Raw genomic sequence first — 19,656 nt, forward strand, 5'->3', positions numbered from 1 at the left:
TAAATAAGGGCTCTTTATGTTTAAGACTGTTAGCCGATAAATTTAAAAAAGAAAACTTTTCAAACCGAACGTTCTATCGCGAGTAAAAACAACAAAATCCATTTCCACGATAAAAAATGGAAACCTTTACTACCTTTAAAACAACAGTAGCTGTTATCTGAAACCTCGTTTTTTTAAGACTCCCTTAATTACTCTTTATTTTATTTAAGTTGAATAAGTTATGTAATCCTTGTAGTGTAGTGCAGTGAAGTTTTCTTTGTAGTTTGTAATTAACGTAATTGTTGTAAATTACGTATCGACCTGCACGTTCTTTTACTATCTCGTCGTCGCAATTGGCTTTTGTCCGAACATCAATTTCCTCTAACGATCTTCTCTTCTTTGATGGCCTTGGAGGTGGCTTAGCAGGCCAATCCTTGCATAAAATTTGCGAGGGCAGAGGGGGCACGGGAGGGTAGGCGGGGGACGAGGGCTGCGAGGCAGCGTTTTTGTTCTTCATGCTTCTTTACGGCTTTGCGTCTCCATTCCGCTTCAAACATGGTAGTCCCGGTGAAAATAGACTATCGCCAGCCGGATCGATTTATAAGTTATGCACTACACCAGTAAAAGAAAAAAACAAATAAAATACAAAAAAATATGGGCAATGCATGACTACAGCCAACAAAAAAAGGAGTCATGGTGCACGTGTTTGGTTCAGATGACACCAGATGCTGGACTGGCCAGAATGCTGCAAGTTCGTAAGGTATTTGTGGAACTGCTACAGGGAGGTGCGGCTCCACTAAAGGCGGTTTGTCTTATGGGTTCTTGGCATCAGAAACTGTGCTTGTTTACCAAAAGTAAGGAGGTAAATTAATGGGGCTACATGCCTTTTGTTTTGCAAACTATGAGTGTTGGCGAGTCGGACTGGAGCACCTTGAGAAAATGGAGGGGGGGCTAGGAACCCTTCAAAACAACATAATTCATTTTCAAATACACTTATAATCTATCATGTTTAAACAAAGGAAATCACAACCGTGGAGGCGTTTTAATTTCTAGTCTTAATTAGCATGGATTTGCACAATTTTTTTTCTCCGTTCTCTCCTTAGTTTTAGCTTTGAGCTTATTTCCAAGCACCTCGAATTTCATCATATGGAGCATATGGAAAATTTATAGAGAAGACGAACGACATTTCCTGTGCAGTCCCGTCCTTACTATTCTGATGTTCCTAACACTGTTACCTTTTTCATTTGAGTGTGCACAATTAGTTATTTAAGCTAAATACTCCTATACTTACGAATAAAGTTAACTCATTCATTCTCTCTAAGTTGACTGGGAACCTATTGGTTGCTACAGCAACGGGTCCCCTAGGGATGCTTTCCCTTTCCCGAGATTATTTGACGAAAAAGTTAGTGCTAAAGGCCCTGATGCAATTTTCAACATACTGCAAGGGGAAAGCTGAAGCGCTTGGCTACAAGTGTTTTTTTGAGCAAGCAATAAGAGTTGCTGGTCAGGAGATGACGCCAAGAATGCTTGTAAGAAGTACGGGGAGTCCAAACTGTGCGAGTTTAGTAACAGGACCGCAATGGTTCGGGAAAGACGGTCAACGGAGAAGCACACATCTTCATTCATGCCAACCTTCTTCTCGTAAAAGTAAGTTCTTAAAGTTTAAATAATGCCATACGCACTATAAGAGGCCGGTTGATGATCCCGGTAAATGGAGTAGCGTGGTTCTATGTTGTGTACCTGTTACTCTCACGTTGACTCTCTGCTACTGGGATATATTGTCGTACCTGCGAATTGTCAAGGCAACCAAAAAAAATGCCGGGAATTAGCTTGCTATGGATTAGGATCCCGTCCCGAGTAAAGACACAGAACTCCTACACGGATGGGCCAGGCCATCTCGTTACCCAATTCCAACGACTGTAGCTTACTCTCCTTTAACTTGACAGCCGTTATATTTACAGATAAACCGTAAGGTCTCCATTTTTGGCTACTCGTGCTTTGCCCTTGGACCATGAATAGAAGAAAATTCGGGAGGGACTTGGTCTATACTTCACAGTAAGTACTTTGGATCGGGTAACAGCTCTCGAAAGGTCTCACATGAACGACTCAATACCTTTTGAGAGAAGATCTCTCTCCATTGTACGCCTTGCTCACAACTATATTAACTCATATATTATTTTTTGGAAGGAATGTTTTGTTGCTTACCCCTCTCCCTCAAAGCCCACCAGCCTCCCATCCTTCCACAGCCCCACCATCATCAAACAAAAACAAGAAACCTACACTGCAGGCTATGTTGCAAGCGATTATCAGGCAACATTAAACTCTCCCAATTACCTCTTTACACAAGCCAGACGAGCTCGGCCCAGTAGCATTCTTAGGGTGGGAGCCTTTGGAGGAAAAGTTATAGTGGTCGTTGTCACACCATTTCGGGGGTTGAGATAGAAAATTATCACGCTAGTGTTATCTGAATTCTATTTTGGGGGTATAAGCCTGAACAAACATTATATGTGTGTTACCCGTCAAGAAAGAAGATACTCAACGCAATGTTCTAAAAGCATTTTAACAGAATGAGACAAATCGAGAAAAAATCCACTGATTTTTTTTGTTTATAGTTGACATCAAGAGTAATGAGAAAGGGCATAAAAAAGCTAACGAAATTAATGAAGGTGTTGTTTCATTAAAATGTGTGTGCAAACAGTCTCACAAGAATGCGAGGAACAATTTAAAATTTTTTAAAGTAACCGAATTACACCTGTGTTTTATTACTACACTCCCATGCTGGTGGGGTAGGTGAGGAGTAGACAGGAGGAACTCTCCTGTAAAAAGGTGGACAATATAGATAGAGGGAACCGTCGAAAATTTTAAACAGGACCTCGCTCACGGTACTAGCTGGATCTTGTTTGATTTAAAATCATTTATTAGAATGGCAATTATTTCTTTTGCAGATTCTTTTCCTTGGGCTGGACTTGCAATAGTAATTCTCGCCTTAATCAGAGGTTAAGGTTAAAAAATAGGTCAAGTCTGCATACGAGACAAGTGGTCCATCGGGCTGGAGCTAATCCCGGCTTCCATAACATGAAGCGACTAGGAGTATTTCCACTCCCCCCTGGATGGTATAGTAGTCCATCGCAGGGCTACCCCGTAGCATTGAGTTCGCCGGTACCAATTTCTGTACCTGGGTGGAGAGAAGCACTGTGAGAGTGAAGTGTCTTACCCAAGAACACAACGAAATGTCCCCGGCTAGGGCTCGAACCCGGACCGCTCGACCGGAGACGAGCGCAGTAGCCATGAGGCCGCCGCCCTTCCTGCGAGGCAAGATAAGAATCCTGAAATTGCTGAAACACTGATCTGTTCACGCATAAAGGTAATTTCAAAATTCGTACATAGCTATCGGCGCACCAGCCCTAGTCAAGCAACATACAATAAAACCGGTAAAGATGATTCTCACGAAACCATGAAACGGATAAGACAAGATAAAAACTGAAGTGGAATTTTCTTGAAGTACGTGTGGGTAGGAACAAGGACTGAATATTGGAGAGGCCATGACAACCTTTCCAGACCTAGTTGAAGTTAGGACAAATTCTAAATTCAATGGCAATAAGGCCGTAGCCAGAAAAATGAGGAATGAATGAGGCAATGTTGTGACAAAAAAATTGACTGAGGCAATGTCCATCGTTAAATTCTCTTCCTAGGTATTTAGAGTGTTTATGATGATTAGAAGCGAGAAAACCGAAAAAAAATGAAATAAATCTATGGTACAACTCTTTTGCTAGAACCTCTTGTTTGTCGAGATATTCGCATACTTAAAGAGTTACGACCCTATCAAATCAGTTGAACTCTAACCTGGTCGTTCATTAACATAGGTGTTCCCTCTCCCCTCCCTACCCCTTTAGGAACTCTATTAGACCTAGATCTTCTGGTCTGCGATAAGGGGTGTGCTACAAGGATGGACAAAAAGACTCAAATTGGTTTGCAGCCAAAACAGTTTTATTTCCCTTTCAATAAAATCTCTTGCACCCAGACCCAATATAATTAAACTACCTAGCTTAAAGAAAAAACCCACTTTTTTGCGTCATCTTTTCTTTTCTTTTCTTTTTTTTTCTTTTCAGCAAACTACGTTTCGTTGTTAGAAATCCCCACTTCATAATCAATTATCCCAGCACCCCTTAGTCTATGTTAGGCTTATTCCCGGTTTGGTAATCTTCTGCAATTCCAAAGTCCTAAAAAAAAGGAAATATATATATAATTAAAAATAGACCAACGCAACTCATTTATCAAATGGAAGGTAATGGCTGTGAGTTATCGATGGGGAACTATGGGATCATGAGATTATGGGTATAAAGATTAAACAACCCAGACCAGGGTTTAAACCCAGACCTTTCAACAATATTATTCTTCAGACGCATTAACAATTCATCAAGTTTAAACAAAGGAAATCATAACCGTGACGATGTTTGGATATCTGATCATAACAGCCGGATTGATTTAATTTTATGATTTTATTTCTCCAGTATTCTCTGTAGTGTTAGTGTCGGTTGACAAGATATATTGAACATTCAAGACCGTCTCTGACAACATTTTCAAACACCGCGAAGTTTGTAAAAAGCACGTCGCCACGCGTTGCGTCTTCAATTCTCTTCTGGGTGTTTGAAAATGTGGTCAAACACGGTTTTCCGTGTTTGATATTTTACATCAAACAATAGGCGACCGCGTAACCCACGCTACATATGTCAAAGCTTTATTGCTTAAACAAATGCAGATGATTTCTTTTGTTTTAACCCTATTCCGCCTACCTCAGGCCAATTTGTAAACAAACACATCTCCGTTCTTGTCCAGTCCAGACCCATGGCCGGTCTTCCTGCTAAATTCGCACAGTTTAGACTCTCCGTAGTTCTTGTAAGTATTCTCCGCGTCATCTCCTGACCAACAGTTCTTATTGTCTGCTCCAAAAATCTTGAAGCCAAACGCCTCAGCTTTCTCCTTGCAGTAGTCAAAAATTGCATCGGGGCCCTTAGCACACACTTTGTCGTCAAATAATTCCGGTAAAGCGAAAGCGTCTCTAGGGGACACGTTGTTGAAGCAGTCAAGTGGTTGCCAAACACCTTTAATATATAGAACAGAAGAAGTAGACTCTTTAGGGGAAGGATTGTCGCTATCCGTATAGTCCCAGTTTTTTGTATGTATGTAAATTGCATAACTTTTGTGTGCATTGGCATTGGTTTTGATCATAGTTAAAAGAGGGAGCTGGTTAAGATACCTGCCGAAGTTATTTGTTATATGTTTTGTTGGTTGCTTTGGGGGTTGACCCTGCACAAAACCTGGCAAAATACAAAAGGTGGTTATGTGTGCTCAACTAACCAATAGAAGCATTACGATTATGTAATTCATACGTAGTCGATGAGCATAAAACAAAAGGTGTGCAGGGTCAAGAACCTTCCGAAACAACTGTTAGCCTGTTTGTTTGCTTCTTTGAAGTTTGTCGGGCTTCTTAACCATTTCCGGATCCCTCCATTAGCCATGTTTTGATATATCCGGGAGTATGACTTAAACAGCCACGTGCAATCTTTCAAACAACTAAGTACCTTGGCTGAATGTTACATTGTGAAGTGCCTCCTGATGGCTGAAAAGTAACAACCTGGCCCTTCAGTTTTTGAAATTCCACGTTCTGTTTTAGTAGAGGTACAGTAAATCAAAAGTAAGGCAAGCCCTGGGTGAAATCCCATCCAATACAAGGGACTGGATTGGGGAAATACTGGTCAGTGACGATAATAACTTCAGGTTACGTAGGATAAAGCTCCAAGGAGTACCACTATTCCGTTTGGATGGGATGCTAGGCCATTCCGGCCTATTATTTTGCAGGGTCGCCGGTACTCATAAAAACATGTACCCATAAAAGTATTGGCCGGCCGGTTTATATAAAAGGGTAAAACGATGGCATCGTGAGAAATAAGTAAGTAACCAAAGCGGCATGTAAACTAAATATTTACCTGCTTTATTTTGGTACACGAACATTGTTTCTGAGGCCATGAAGCCATAACGCAAGCCATTTTTAGCAGTTTCGCACTTTCCTTTGGCAAGCCCGTACATATCATAAGACCCTGCTGCATTTTCTCCAGTCCAGCATTTAGTGTCCTCCAAACCGAACAACATGGCCCCTTGGTTGGAAGCCGCGGTTACACATTGCTCATATTTCGTTGAAGTCTTGGCAAAACGTTTAAATTTGAACAGGATGTCGCCAAGGGCTCGTCCTCTGTTTTGGTAGCATCCAATTGGCTTCCACGTTTCTGTCAGTAACAAATATTTTCAGAACATTAAATGGAGACTAATGATATAACATGTATAAAACATATTCTCCGTGGCCTCAACTGTACAGCTTCCATTTAGCGCAGCCACACTAATGGAGTTTGACCGTGAACGAAACTAAACTGCTAGTAATTACAGTTCATAAGATAATACGCCACTTTGCTGTTATGTGTCCATTTTGGCCTGCTCAACTGCTTCCATGCTCAACAGCGTTTTCAGTGAAATAATGTGATTTCCCAATTATTTAGCTCTTATTAACCGAGCAGGAGGTCTGTCTAGGAGAATCGTGATCGAGGTCGGGGTACAGGACGAACTGATTTGTACTAGCTGACATTTTGCTTGCGAACGGTGATGAGCTGAACTCGAAGGTGCCTAAATTCGTTCGTCCTCTTTACTTTTTTTCTCATCCGGCTTTCTGGCACGCACTTCCATAAATAAATATTTTCAGAAGATAGTCAATATATTTGTAATTTAGTTCGCAGCTCTTTCACCGCAAAATGTAACCGTTCTAGATCTAGATCTTACTAAATCTAGACTGCGTTCAATATCGATTTCAGCCAATCAAATTCGTGAATTCGGTAGTTCCCAGTCCTTGTGAGACAGCCATATAATAAAAAGAAATAACAAGACCATATTTTTTTCGTTTTAGGGGTTTTTTCATTTCCTTTCGATTTTTTGTACATTTCCAGTCATCGTGTGGTAAATGTATTGAATCTACTTGCAACTGGACTTCCAGATTAGTGCTCAAATAAATAAATAAATAAATAAATACACAAACAAGATATAAAGTAAATAAAACTAAATAATTATAATTAAATAATTACACAATTCGCATAGCTCCAATTTTAGACCTTTTCTTCTGATATTTGGTGAAAAGTATTCGTATATGACTGGTATTAAAATGGTCATTTTGTTTTTAGATTGAATCATTTATAGTCGAGAAAATCGCAATTATGTGAACATGCCCATACATTCTCTGTAATGACGTTGCTATACATGCTCTGTAATTTAACAAATATTTTTTTCTAGCTTGAGTATTAGAGCTGTAGGTCTGAAATTTAGCAGGCATCATCTCTGTATCATTTGCCTTAACACTGTCTGTTTTGTTTTTGGATTGAGTTATTTATAGCTGAGCAATTACCAGTTTAGTAAAGCGATTCTGTGTATAATCGTTCAGGTCCAAATAATTGCATCATATTTCGCTGTTAGTAGGACGCAGGATTACAATATTGGATTACCATACTAAGGCCACTGGTACGAATCGGGCACAAAGGTCTTTTTTTCCTTTTATTTTTGCTGGGGATGAACAGCGATTGGGTATATAGAACTTTGCCGTAGTTTTCTTGCAATTCCCTTGAAAACTCCACGTTTTAATCTTGACCTTTACCTCAGAGTTCCACAGCGTCGTACAATTTTTCTTAGCCTTAATATGCGTTTCTACGCATCACATCTCAATCTACGTTCGCTTCGAAATTCTCTGAGCTCTCTTACGAAACTTTCTTCGCGAACTTCGCGAACTAACTTACATGCTAATTCTCAAAGAGTAAAGTTGAACGTACTTATTCAAAACAAAATGTCACGTGCACGCGAAACTTATCACATCAGTCGGATTCTATTGATATTCTATTCGATGGATGTTCATTTGACTTGTCAATGATTCGAATTCACGTGCTAGCAGGCGTTCTTAAAATATTTTCGGTCGACACGCATACAAAAGACACGACATCCCTCAACGGGAGGACGGCATGTTAAAAATAGTCACTTGGAAATTTATGTTTGAGAAAAGTACTTCCGAGAGCTAAACTGGTTTCGTATTGATTACACCATCAAATGATACATTATTAAACCAGTTATCCCATGCAAGAAAGTCACTCTGGCTTATAAGTTTGTGTTTGTCTAGGCAGTATCCTAACTGCTGACAAGTCTAATCTCCTTAGCAGGAAATCAAAGTATAACCAGTAAGAAAATGTTCTGACAAGAAACTTATTCTATGGAGCCAGTTAGGAGGGGAATCGCTCCAGCCGCCCAGTTATGAATTGTTAAGCCTACCGACCATCCTCTAACCTACGCGGTCTGATGATGGCCTCGTGCGTGATCGTTCTATCTTAGAAGCTTGTTTGTAAAAGCGATCTGAATGCAATATTAGTTCTGCTGGGGAAGGACATCTGCGATAAGCGCGATGTTTGCCAAAATCAAATACTCACTTTTCGTCAAGTTTTCACATGAACACATACAGATGTTTAATTAAAATCTCAGTCGAAATTTGGTCTGTTCATAATCAAGAAAGGATGTAACGAATAAATAAAGAAATATAATCAGCGACTTCTTAACATTTACAACCCATACCTTGTGACGGAAAAAGAGAAAGCAAGTCATACGATTATGACTCGATTTATACTTACTGATAAGAATTTTGTACTTAAGCAAAACAAAGCAATTAAGTTAAGTTCAGCATTGGAGTCAAAAGGTGCAATATTTTTAAGACTGACTTTTTTTATATATTTTCTACCCTTAAGGACTACTTTAAGGTTCGTTTGTCGGAAAAAGTGTAGTAAAGTAAGAATGAAGATACACACAACAAAGGGTTTTTTTAGTTACATTCCCTTCCCCCCCTCCAAGAGGACAAAGAAATCCATAAAGCAAAAAACAAAAAATATTGCGACTGCATATCTTGTTTATGCGGTTGTCCGGGTTGATAAATAAATAAATGAATAAATAAATAACAAGCCTTATTTTGTTCCAAGAAGGCACAGTAACTAACTATGCAAATAACATTTATTTCTCTTACTTTGACACTCCTGATTGTTGCATTCCCTGGTAGAACTGTCGGGTCCTAGTCTACTGCAGCCTTCTCCGCCATTTGAAGGTGGTGGATTGGTACATGTTCTTGTTCGTCTTTGCACCCCACCCCCACAAGTTTTTGAGCACTTGCCGTATGGTCCCCAATCCGAGTAACCACCATTCGCTATGAATTCCAGTATAGTATAATGACATATCATAGAATAGGGTAGAGTAGAGAATTCAGCCACAGAACATTATGTGTAACTTGTGACGAACGTGAAACACAAACACAATCTTTACTCTAAAACATTTATCAGTTTTTTACTTTTCGAATAGCATTTCGAAGGAGTCAGTCCACCTTTGCAGTTGATACTCTACATTATGAACGCTACTGGGGGCAGTTTCGGTTTAAACTCTGCCAGATGATAACTGATTTGCGGGTGTGAGCCACTGCGTTGAGGTACCACGAGGTATCTGTTTTCCTCATTTCCTGACAGAAAGTCAGAGAATGCTTGGTCTTCCGGAGCGTTTTCACTTTTGCGGGATACCTTCCTCACCAAGGGCACACACTGAACCAATTTGTTAGAATTAATCAGGAATAATCATCGAACAGGGAGTAAACAACAACTGTAATAATATTTTTCTTCTGGGCAACTTTTGGCTATACCTGCTTTATCAGGAACCCATCACTCTCCTATTCCTATATTTTATAATTTCACACAAGTTTACCTGGACAAGGACTTTCATTGCAAGACCCAGTTTCCTGACTCGGTCCCAGAGACAAGCAGTCTGCTCCACCGTGCTGTGGAGGGGGATTGGTGCATGATCGGCTTCTTGAACGGGAGCCTCCACCACACGTGACCGAACATTGGTCCCATTCTTCCCAGTCTGAATAGTCACCTTTGACAGCTCCTTCATGAAATAAAATGTCCTGTCAGTTTTAAATTTTTAAAGAATTTATGTTTCAACTGGAACATTGTAAAGACAGTCTGAGAAAATAATTTGGGTAACAGCTAGAACGACCAATTGTGAGTTCTATATGCTACCACGATGAAGGAGTAGGGTGACAAGTTTCAATGACGCAACGATTAAAAATGTACCTCTCGATGAACAATCGGGGAGTCTTAATTGTAACCCCCTGGTATTCGAGTTATCACTCTAGTTTTCATTTTTCGTACCGCTGTTCTTCGTTTAGAGAATGAAGACACTCTTGAAGGAGCTACGTCACGGTTTGCACATCTTGAAAAGTTAAGCCTAAATTTTTCAAGTTCGTCGTTTGTAATCCGTGTTAATCTTCTCCATCCTTAGCCATTCTCGTTCCTTTATGGTTTATTATTATCTCGTTGGTACTTTTTCTATCTTGGCGAAGAACTATTTTCAGGTTTTCTTCAATTTAAAGGTAATTTTGTACGTCGTCAAAATAACCCAAAACAGTGACTGTGCTCCTTTAAGTGGGGATAGTTTTCTTTTTTTTAGTTTAAAAAAAGTCACAAAAAGCTAGAGCCGCAAATATCGTAAATGATACGTAATTGACATTTATGCTGAGACAAAGTTATATAAGGAACACAATAAATATTTACTTGAATCGCAGCCATACAACTCCATTCTCATCGAAATGTGTCCATGCCATTCCCGGGGAAGAATTCGAACATACTGGGCCTTGATTGGCTCGATCAAATCATTAATGATAAGGGTGTTCTGATCCTTGTTCCCAATGTATTCCTAAAATTGTAGAGTATATGTATGTCAGTGAAATAGTAAAAACACTATACAGGGCATCTCACAGGATGAAGTGGTGCGGATCCGCATAATTCGCTGACATCGCATCCTCAGCATAATCAGAGCTTTTTTCCGCATGAAATAAAAAGTGTTTCACGTTAGCGATAACACAGTTCCTTATCATCCTTGGGAGTAAAAATTCCGAAGATATTGATTATTTCGAACTAGTTTTTCTCCTGAAACAGCGAATGAAAACAAGTCATTTCGTTGGTGACGAATTTTTAACCTCCAGGCGTTCCAACCTACTTCAGGCGAAGAGCCTGGAAACTAGTTTTTCATCGTCTGATGTAATGCCTGGTTACTAAGTTACGGATTCTCTAAGAACGCAACAACGAATTCTTCAAGAAAAATTCCACGTTTCACTGTTGTTTGGTACATTGGAAAGGCTTTATCATCAATTTTGTTAAGGTGGCTGAACGCAGTTTTGATACCTGTGTTCATTCACCTTTTTCTCCCAAACCCTTGATCCCTCGGTCGCCAAAAATGGCAGCAAGCAAGTAAACAACACAAACTTTGGTTTTTTGATGGTTAAGCTGGCGTATGTGCCATTGCCATGGCAACATGAATAAATATAAACAGGCCTTTAAAATCGGTTTTGTTTATTTGTAGAAAAACTACTCATTAGATTTTCTTTATAATTTGCATGCAACAAGCTTGTAACGATTCTCACAAGTTGACACAATTTTGCTAATAATTTAACAGAGAGAACTTTAATTATCCCTTGTTGAAGGTTCACTGGAATATCTCAAATTTCCTTTGTTAAAGTTCAATTATTTTCAATACTCCAGTTACTTATTTTCGTGAAATTCTAATGAGCGGTTCTCGAGAAATAGGCGTATTTCCGAGAGACCGAGAGTGCAATTTTTCATTCAATCGTAGTTTTTTGACTTACTACGCATGCGCTGCATTTAACTGGGTTCTTTCGGTAACAAAGAAAAAGCTGAGAATTGCTGGGTTCTTTGCATCGCTACCTTTTCTAACATATCTTTGTAATAAAAGACTAAAGCCATCAATACACTGCGTTCAATTATAGAGAAAAATAGCACAGTTAAGGCGAGTATTGAGTAAATTGATCGCTCTATTCACGGCATGTTTGTTTTTTGCAATACTTGTGCGCGCGCTGAATTGCATAAGCAAAAGCGCGCGCCAAAACTCTGTTCGGCCACCTTAACTGTTGAAATTTCCGCATAATACAGTGTGTTTTCCGAACAAGCGACGCATTTTTTCGCATATTTTCCCTGAAAATTTCCGCATAATTTGTTTTGTTTTTTTTGTTTTTTTTATTTAGACATTTTTGAAAAATTGTTAAGATTAGATAATTCTTTGAAAATCTACGAGAATATATTTGGGTGATAAATTTCTTATGATTAGAAATTCATGGAAAATGCAGAATATATTTTGAACAGCATGCTTTGGAACGGAAAAGGGATTCATTACTTACCTGATTCTGAGCTATAAAATGTTCACCGTCCGTGCTGTAAGACACCCTGTATTTGGTGACCCACTGCGGATAATCCTGCCGGCCCTGTATGCCTACTTTGATTACTTCCTTAATTTTACCAAGATCCACTTGAATCCACTGCCCTTTATCGCTTGTCTTGGCAATCCATGCACCTGATTCCCCTGCCATATGGTAGATCCTGGCATTGCTCGGCCCATGGTTGGAACTCCACTATAGTTTTAACACAAGAGAGAGTAATTAGATAAGGGAACTGGAACTTAATCCCGGTGTTCGAGGAAATTCTTGTTTTTCGTAAAGTAATGTTATTAGCAACGCATGACTTCAATACGATTCATTCAGCACTAAACGTACAGGCGTAGCGACCAATTAGATAGGACGAACGATCTATTTTTCAATGCAGTTAACCGTTAGCCCGTAACTATGGGTCAAAAATTTAGCCGTTATACGGATCGAAACCCACCAATGACTGATGACAAACTTTACACGAATTTTTAAGCCAATACCAATGGCTAAACTGACCAATCACGTTTAACGGACCAGACTTGTAACACCATCGACTGACAAACACTATTCACTTGACTCTGAAGATGCCTTCCGCTCAGGTTGTCAAAACGTCAGTCACCAACAACAGTTCTTTTCAGAACTACCCTCACCCGGACGATCACACTATACGAATTACTGATACTTCTGGACTCAAACCATTTACTATGTTTAACTGTTAGTCGTAAAAAATGTTAACCGTAAAAAAAATTTAGTTACGAAAGTGTAAGTCTCAAGATCTCTTGTCAAGATTGTTTGGTAATACAGAGAAACTGGAGGACTAGTAGTAATTATATTAATCTAAAATTCTTATAATAATACTATTTATTCTGCCCCTCAGTTAATATTTAAACTTGTCCAGACAACAAAAATTCTTTCTATTCCGGAATGGTTCTGAGACCTAAAATATGTTTTACAGTAATCAAAATAAATTTCTAACTTTTTTAAAGGGTAAAAATTAATTTTTAACTCTTTTAAAAAATGGTAATTAATTTTGTTGCCCTAAGTGATGTGCTTTTATACAAACTTAACCTTGCTCTACGGACGCTGGTTTTCATGTGCGCTGTTTAAGTTATGCGCAAATTGAACCAGATGAAGCCTTCTACGGGTTAATGCGTTGTCATTAGTTTGAATTGAAATCCTTGATATAAGACATTTGACTATCTGAATAAGCGTTAGTCTTTTCTTCAGTTTAAACTTAGGTTACAGTTAACAAGTTACCAATAGTTCCGCGTAATGTCCGTGACGTTTACTCTAACCCCTTGCCCTATCTTGTAGGGACACCCGGTTTCCTTTTGGCATCCGTATTAACTGGGTTCCACTGAAGCATCTCGGTGCTTTTTATAATGTACACCGATTTTAATTTAATTAATGTAGCACAAGTGTCATACGACACTTAATTCAACGAACCATTGAATAAACAGCTCTCACCCACGATAGCAAGCTTCTGTTTTACTCACCATCGAGGAAGCTGTTATTGCGGAGTCTGGTATATGATTGTTTTCCATTCCCAATGGCGACGAGCAATCTAAAAAAGAATAAACATTGTTCGAGTTAGTTTAGTTATTTAGTAAGTCATTCAGTCAGTCAGTCAGTCAGATAGTCAGTCAGTCAGACAGTCAGTCAGTTAGCTAGTGACTCAGTCAGTCAGTCTGTTAGCGAGTCAGTCAGTCAGTCAGTCATTTAGCTAGTCAGTCAGTCAGACAATCAGACAGTCAGACAGTCAGACAGTCAGAGTCAGAGTCAGACAGTCAGTCAGTCAGTTAGTTAGCTAGTCAGCCAGTCAGTCGGTCAGTCAGTTAGTTCGTTAGCTGGTTGGTTGGTTGGTAGATCAGCTTCTTTCAAAGAAGTCCTAAACTGAGTAAAAGGCGTGCTTGGTATATCGTACATCGTATAAACAAGCAATAATTGGAAACTTTCTTTAAAAAAACAGCATCAAAAAAGATGAAGTCACTGGCACGAAATAGAAAAGTTTCTATCCTCAACTTTGATCGAGTTATAACTGGTAAAATGTAATGTTGAATTGTCAACAATTTGTTCTAGCAACAAGAAAGGGGATAGTCGAACTGTGTTACTCCTTTTGAGGAAACATGCGTTATTAATATCTGTTACATCTTATAAATAGGCTTTCCTACCTGACTGAATTTCACAGCCATACAGTTCAGTTCTCATAGAAATGTAACCATACCAAGTCTCTGGATAAATACGAATGAAACGAGCTTCAATGGGTTGAATGAGCGTATTAACAATCACACTGTTCCTCTCTGACTTAGCGTCATACACCTGCGAATGAATGGAACCTTGATCAATCATTATATTATTATAAAAAACTGAATCATTGGATAATGCAATTCAAGGGTTTTCATTGGCTTATCCACCATGGTATACGAGCAATTATTAAAAACTGGATCATTGGATAATGCAATTCACGGGTTTTCATTGGCTTAGACATCATGGTATATGAGCAATTATTAACAATCGGATTATTGGACAATGCAGTTCGAGAGTTTTCATTGGCTCCGCCATCATGGATTATGAGCCATTATATCACGCTCTATGAATATGGTAAGCGAACGCGTGAATTTTAGGGGCTTTTTTACTTTTACTTTATTTCAGTTTTCTATATTATTCTGGGGGCGTTTTTAAAAAAACAATTATCCCGCTCGCGCTTGTTGGAAATGAGAAGATTATAGCCATCTCGGCGCTACGAGCATCGTTGGCTATCTATCATCAATATCCAATGTGCGCTCGTGAAATAATTGTCAATTATATCACTGTGACATTAAAGCCAGACTAGTTTGCTCTTGTCTTCTTCAAATCTTTGAACTTTGATCAGTAACCTCTAAGGTTTCTTTATTAAACACAGGAATAAAAAAATCGCACAAAGCTAAGAAAATGCAGGCAAAATATAGATCTCTTAGTATTACGTTTGCTGTAATTAGAGGCAAATTCCCTTCCTAACGGACATGTGTAGAGTTTTCAGTTACTACTTACCTTGTTTTGAAACACAAAATGGCCGCCATATTTGCTGTAAGCCACTTTATAGCTTTTCACCCACTGATCATAGTCGTATCGGCCCTGAGTCGCTACCATGGTAACTCTGGTCGTCTTACCAAGATCCACTTCTAACCACTGACCCTTGTTACTAATTTTAGCAACCCAGGCCCCAGCTCTCCCTAAAGTGACCTGGTAAAGTCTCGCATTACTAGCTCCACTGTGTACTGCGTCCCACTTTAAAAAAACGGGTTAATTAACATGTTACGAAGGAGTCCATCAGAAGTTCGATTAACAAGTGGACAAAAACTTTGTACCAAGAATATTTGCATCATATTGTAAACTTCTTTGCGACTGTTTTAAATGTCTTCTCAAAAGAACTACACCAAATGTCGAAAACAAATTTTGAAGCTCGTTTGAAACATTTGAAAGTACAGGTGAAATGAAAATGACAGGTGAAATGAAACTGACGATGAGATTTTATCTGCGTTTGCCCAATTTCTCTGAACTTTGAAATTTATTTTCTCGAGTTCCTATAGTGTTATTTCAGGCAATTAGCTTTAAGAAAATGCAAAAAGGATCTTAATATACTTAACATTATTCTGGAACAAGATTTTTTCCCACTAAAAACTGAAATTACTTCTTGGAAAGGTTCTTTTTTTTTAACGATAAAAAATCACCACGCTTCGACCTCCCCGAGGTCATTTTCAAGTGCGAGTAAAAATATATGAAATTAGCATAAATATGTTTCTAACAGTAAAAATACTTTAAAATGTCACGAACGGTAGAATGCAAAAAAAAAAAAAAAAAAAACATGTAAGGTGAGTGCTAAAAGTAGTTACGAAAAAATACATACGAAGTTTACGACCTGTGCGATGCACCTGGTTCAAAACCCAACATCTTTAAATTCCAATTCGACCAGGACAGAGGACCCCCGCGAGAACCTGCTACGGCTGATGTGACTTCCTCTCTAAATATCGTATTTTAATGTAATTTATATTGTGATTTTTTTTTTTTTTAACCAGAATCAGAGTGATTGCCTGATTACTTTCGACACTCAAATGAAAAGTGCTCTATTCACGGAGCGCTATTCGTCCACTTTTTCAGAACTGAAATTTGAATTTGGAAAGTGTTGGTTTTCAGGGGGAGAAAAATCGGAGACACCGAGGGGAAAAAATCCCTGGAGCAATGACAAACGCGACCCCCTCATGATCCCTTATGACACCCGGGTCCAGGGACACCAGGGCCAACTCGAGATAAAACGTGACAAGTATCCATTATTGCGGTACTAAAATTTTGCGGGAGTTTATTTTTGCGAATCTATAATTTTTTCCGTATTTTGCGGGATCTGTGTTTTGCGATTGTAAAAGACTGGTCTTTCTTGCTTGGTTTTAATTTTCGGTTTTCGGAAAGCCGCATTTAATTGAAATTAAAACATTTTCGCACTTTTTCATTAAACTGCATGTAACTGACATGTGAAACAACCTGTAGAGATGTAAAACACAGTAATCCAGTAACCAGTGACACTCTATCATAATTACATCGTGCTTTTATGTGACTGATGGTAGCAACAAGATTTTACTTGTGATGCTCGTACGTATGTGTAATTTTGCCGGTGGAGAAAATTTTTGCGGAGAAAATGTTTGCGGGACTTTTTTGCGGGAACTTTATTTTGGGGATTGGGAAAAAAACGCAAAAATCGCTAAAATTAGAACCCGCAAATATTTAGTTCCACACGGTATATGGTATAACTGATTCTGAAGGATCCCCTCGGAATCTCATCGTCTAGAGATATGATGAGGTTGATCAAAAGCACTGACTGTAAGGTAACATCTGATGTTAAATTGTGTATACCCCCTCTTCTTAAAATAAACACGAATATTAGTTTTTTCTTACCTCAGAAGAGGCAGTTAGCGCTGAGTCAGGTAATTTCTTACTAGTCAATCCAAGTGATGATGCACATACTAAAAACAACGAATCGAATCAGTAAAATATGAATGTTGCTGTTAAAGACAAGTACATTAATGTAAATAGGGATAGAGTTGCTTAGGCAATACTGAAAAAGTTGTTCCGGTATTTTTCTTTTTCTTTTAATCAAACACATTCTCTATTACGCTATTTTAAGACAAATGAACAACAATTTCTACACCTTCCGAGTCTGGTTGCATTGAATAACTGTGTTTTAACAAATTTGAAAATGGTCTGTCTTAGGCTGGTCAGACACACTAAAAAGCAAAGCTTAACAAACAAACAGAGCGACCAACCAATCAACCTTTATTCAGCAATATTTTAGAAAGACTTGTTTTTCAGACTTGAGCAGTCTTGCATAAATCAAAAAGGATTATAATGGAATATATTTTGGCGTATTTTCACCCTGACTGAAGATATCTGGCTATTTTTTAGTTCTTAATTGATAAAACACGTATATGCCAGAAACGTGCAACAACAACAACAGCAAAGCATTTCTCACCTGCATCAACAAGACACCCATACAGTTCCAACCGCATTGAAATGTGCCCGTACCATTCCTCTATGTTGAGACGGACAAAACGAGCCTCGACGGGTTGGACAAGAGTATTGACGACAACACTGTGCTGGTCACTGTTGGCTTGGTAAACCTTAAATTAACAAAACATATGAGTCGACATGGTCAATGATTTGAACAAAATAAAAGACAAAAACCGCAGTGGCACAAATAGAAAAAGCTGAGAATTTCTTTGAAAAAATTGATTCCTTATGGCAATATGAGCAGCTGCTAACAGGTGCGCGGCGCTTTCCTATAGCGCCTCGTCTCCATAACTATAAGCGTGCGTGTTTGCGTGTGCGGGATGCGTGTTCCTACTAATACTGTTATTCCTATAATGAGAGTGAGCATCGTAGAAAAATCGTTACTTTTTAGTTTCCTGTGCAGTTGTGAAAATTGAAATTTATGACGCGGCGAGTACCGTGATGGTAGTGTTTGGCGTAAGCTTTCAAAGCAAAGAGAAAAGATAACGTAACTATCAAGGGCGTTACGGCGCGTTCGAACAAAAAATGGAAACAGTGCTTCGTATAGATTGTTAGATAATGAACAAAGTTCATATGATTATGAAAACTCTGTTTCCAATTATTACGTAATCATAAGCAGCATATCATTATTAGGATCAGTGACACGAGGAAATAAATCTGCCATTAAAACATGCACTCGATTTTACAAGCAGAACGCCATAACATCTTATCATGACTCACATGATCTTGCGACTTGAACTCCTTTCCCAGGGTACTATAAGACACTCTGTATCTTGTCACCCACTGTACATAACCAGACAGCGCCTGGCCCTGGCTGGCAACCTGCGTCACTCTTTTGACTTCACCAAAATCAACCTGAATCCGTTGTGATTTGTCGTTCGGCTTTGAAGACCAGGTGCCCACATTTCCACCGCTTGGCATGTTGTATAATCTTCCTTCCGAGGGTCTATTGTTTGCAGTCCACTAAAGAAACAAAAAAGAGAAAATGTCCCTGTAATTGTCATAATTGTCACTTTGGTAATAGCTAGACATTTTCGTTGCCGTAACATTCTGTTCAAATTATTTTAAGAAAATAGGTCTTTGAATATAGCAATCTTAGTACGGACTATCATAGATGTCCTTTGTCAAGAAGTATTTCCTACTCAGTCGGCAATTGAAATGTTAATAAATAATTTAAGTTTATATTTCTGTCTCTTTGTCTGTATGTCCCCCGTAGTTTCTAGTCGGAGAAACAGAGTGGTGTAATTTTTGGCTGGTTATCCTCGTCTTATGGTGTTAGCCAAGACATTTCAATCTCGGGCAGGCCTTACCTCAGACGACGCGGTGATTGCATAGTCGGGAAGCAGTCTATTTTCCATTCCCATAGGGTACGCGCATTCTAGTAACGAGGAAGTTAAGCATAAATTACATGTATATGTCACCATCAAGAATCAAATACCAGACCACTAAACGAGTTTTAATATAATCAGCCACAGGTTCAAGTTAGATATTATTATTAAACTATTTTAAATACTTACGATGCTGACGCACATAAACTGGCGTATTGTAATTAAAAACTTAGATTAAGTGGAGAAATAAGCTTTGGAGTATTTCTGTTCGTCTCTCAGAGACACTTTCCCGTTCAAGTCGATTGTTTAAATCATTTAGGTCTTAAACAAAAATAATTGCATACACAGAAGATACCTGTCATCAAAGCACAACCATAAAGTTCCATCCTCATCGAGATGTGACCGTACCATTGTTGAGGGTGAAGACGGATAAAGCGCGCCTCTATAGGCGATTCTAAAGTATTAACTACGACGGTATTTTGA

At 38.8% G+C, this 19,656-nt stretch overlaps 1 protein-coding gene and 1 long non-coding RNA gene across 2 annotated transcripts in view; both read right to left on the reverse strand.

Annotated features, from left to right (window-relative positions):
• The window catches only part of LOC145491310 (uncharacterized), a 131,677-nt gene that overhangs the window by 44,414 nt on the left and 67,607 nt on the right, over positions 1–19,656 (reverse strand). The gene's annotated exons all lie outside the window — the stretch shown is intronic.
• Positions 2,766–19,656, reverse strand: part of LOC145489565 (uncharacterized) — an 18,728-nt gene continuing 1,837 nt past the window's right edge. Inside the window, exons 3-16 of the mRNA XM_081468548.1 lie at positions 19,529–19,656; positions 19,156–19,223; positions 18,566–18,808; positions 17,808–17,955; positions 17,234–17,301; positions 15,338–15,574; positions 14,479–14,626; positions 13,804–13,871; positions 12,284–12,514; positions 10,644–10,785; positions 9,793–9,975; positions 9,071–9,247; positions 5,967–6,263; positions 2,766–5,081 (exon numbers count right to left, since the gene is read on the reverse strand). The exon at positions 19,529–19,656 is cut by the window's right edge and continues 20 nt beyond it. Coding sequence (XP_081324674.1) covers positions 4,774–5,081; positions 5,967–6,263; positions 9,071–9,247; positions 9,793–9,975; positions 10,644–10,785; positions 12,284–12,514; positions 13,804–13,871; positions 14,479–14,626; positions 15,338–15,574; positions 17,234–17,301; positions 17,808–17,955; positions 18,566–18,808; positions 19,156–19,223; positions 19,529–19,656 — 2,446 coding nt within the window. The 3' untranslated portion in view covers positions 2,766–4,773. The remainder of the gene's footprint in view (positions 5,082–5,966; positions 6,264–9,070; positions 9,248–9,792; positions 9,976–10,643; positions 10,786–12,283; positions 12,515–13,803; positions 13,872–14,478; positions 14,627–15,337; positions 15,575–17,233; positions 17,302–17,807; positions 17,956–18,565; positions 18,809–19,155; positions 19,224–19,528) is intronic.

The sequence above is a fragment of the Orbicella franksi genome, chromosome 6 (genome assembly GCF_964199315.1).
Source record: "Orbicella franksi chromosome 6, jaOrbFran1.1, whole genome shotgun sequence".
Lineage (NCBI taxonomy): Eukaryota > Metazoa > Cnidaria > Anthozoa > Scleractinia > Merulinidae > Orbicella > Orbicella franksi.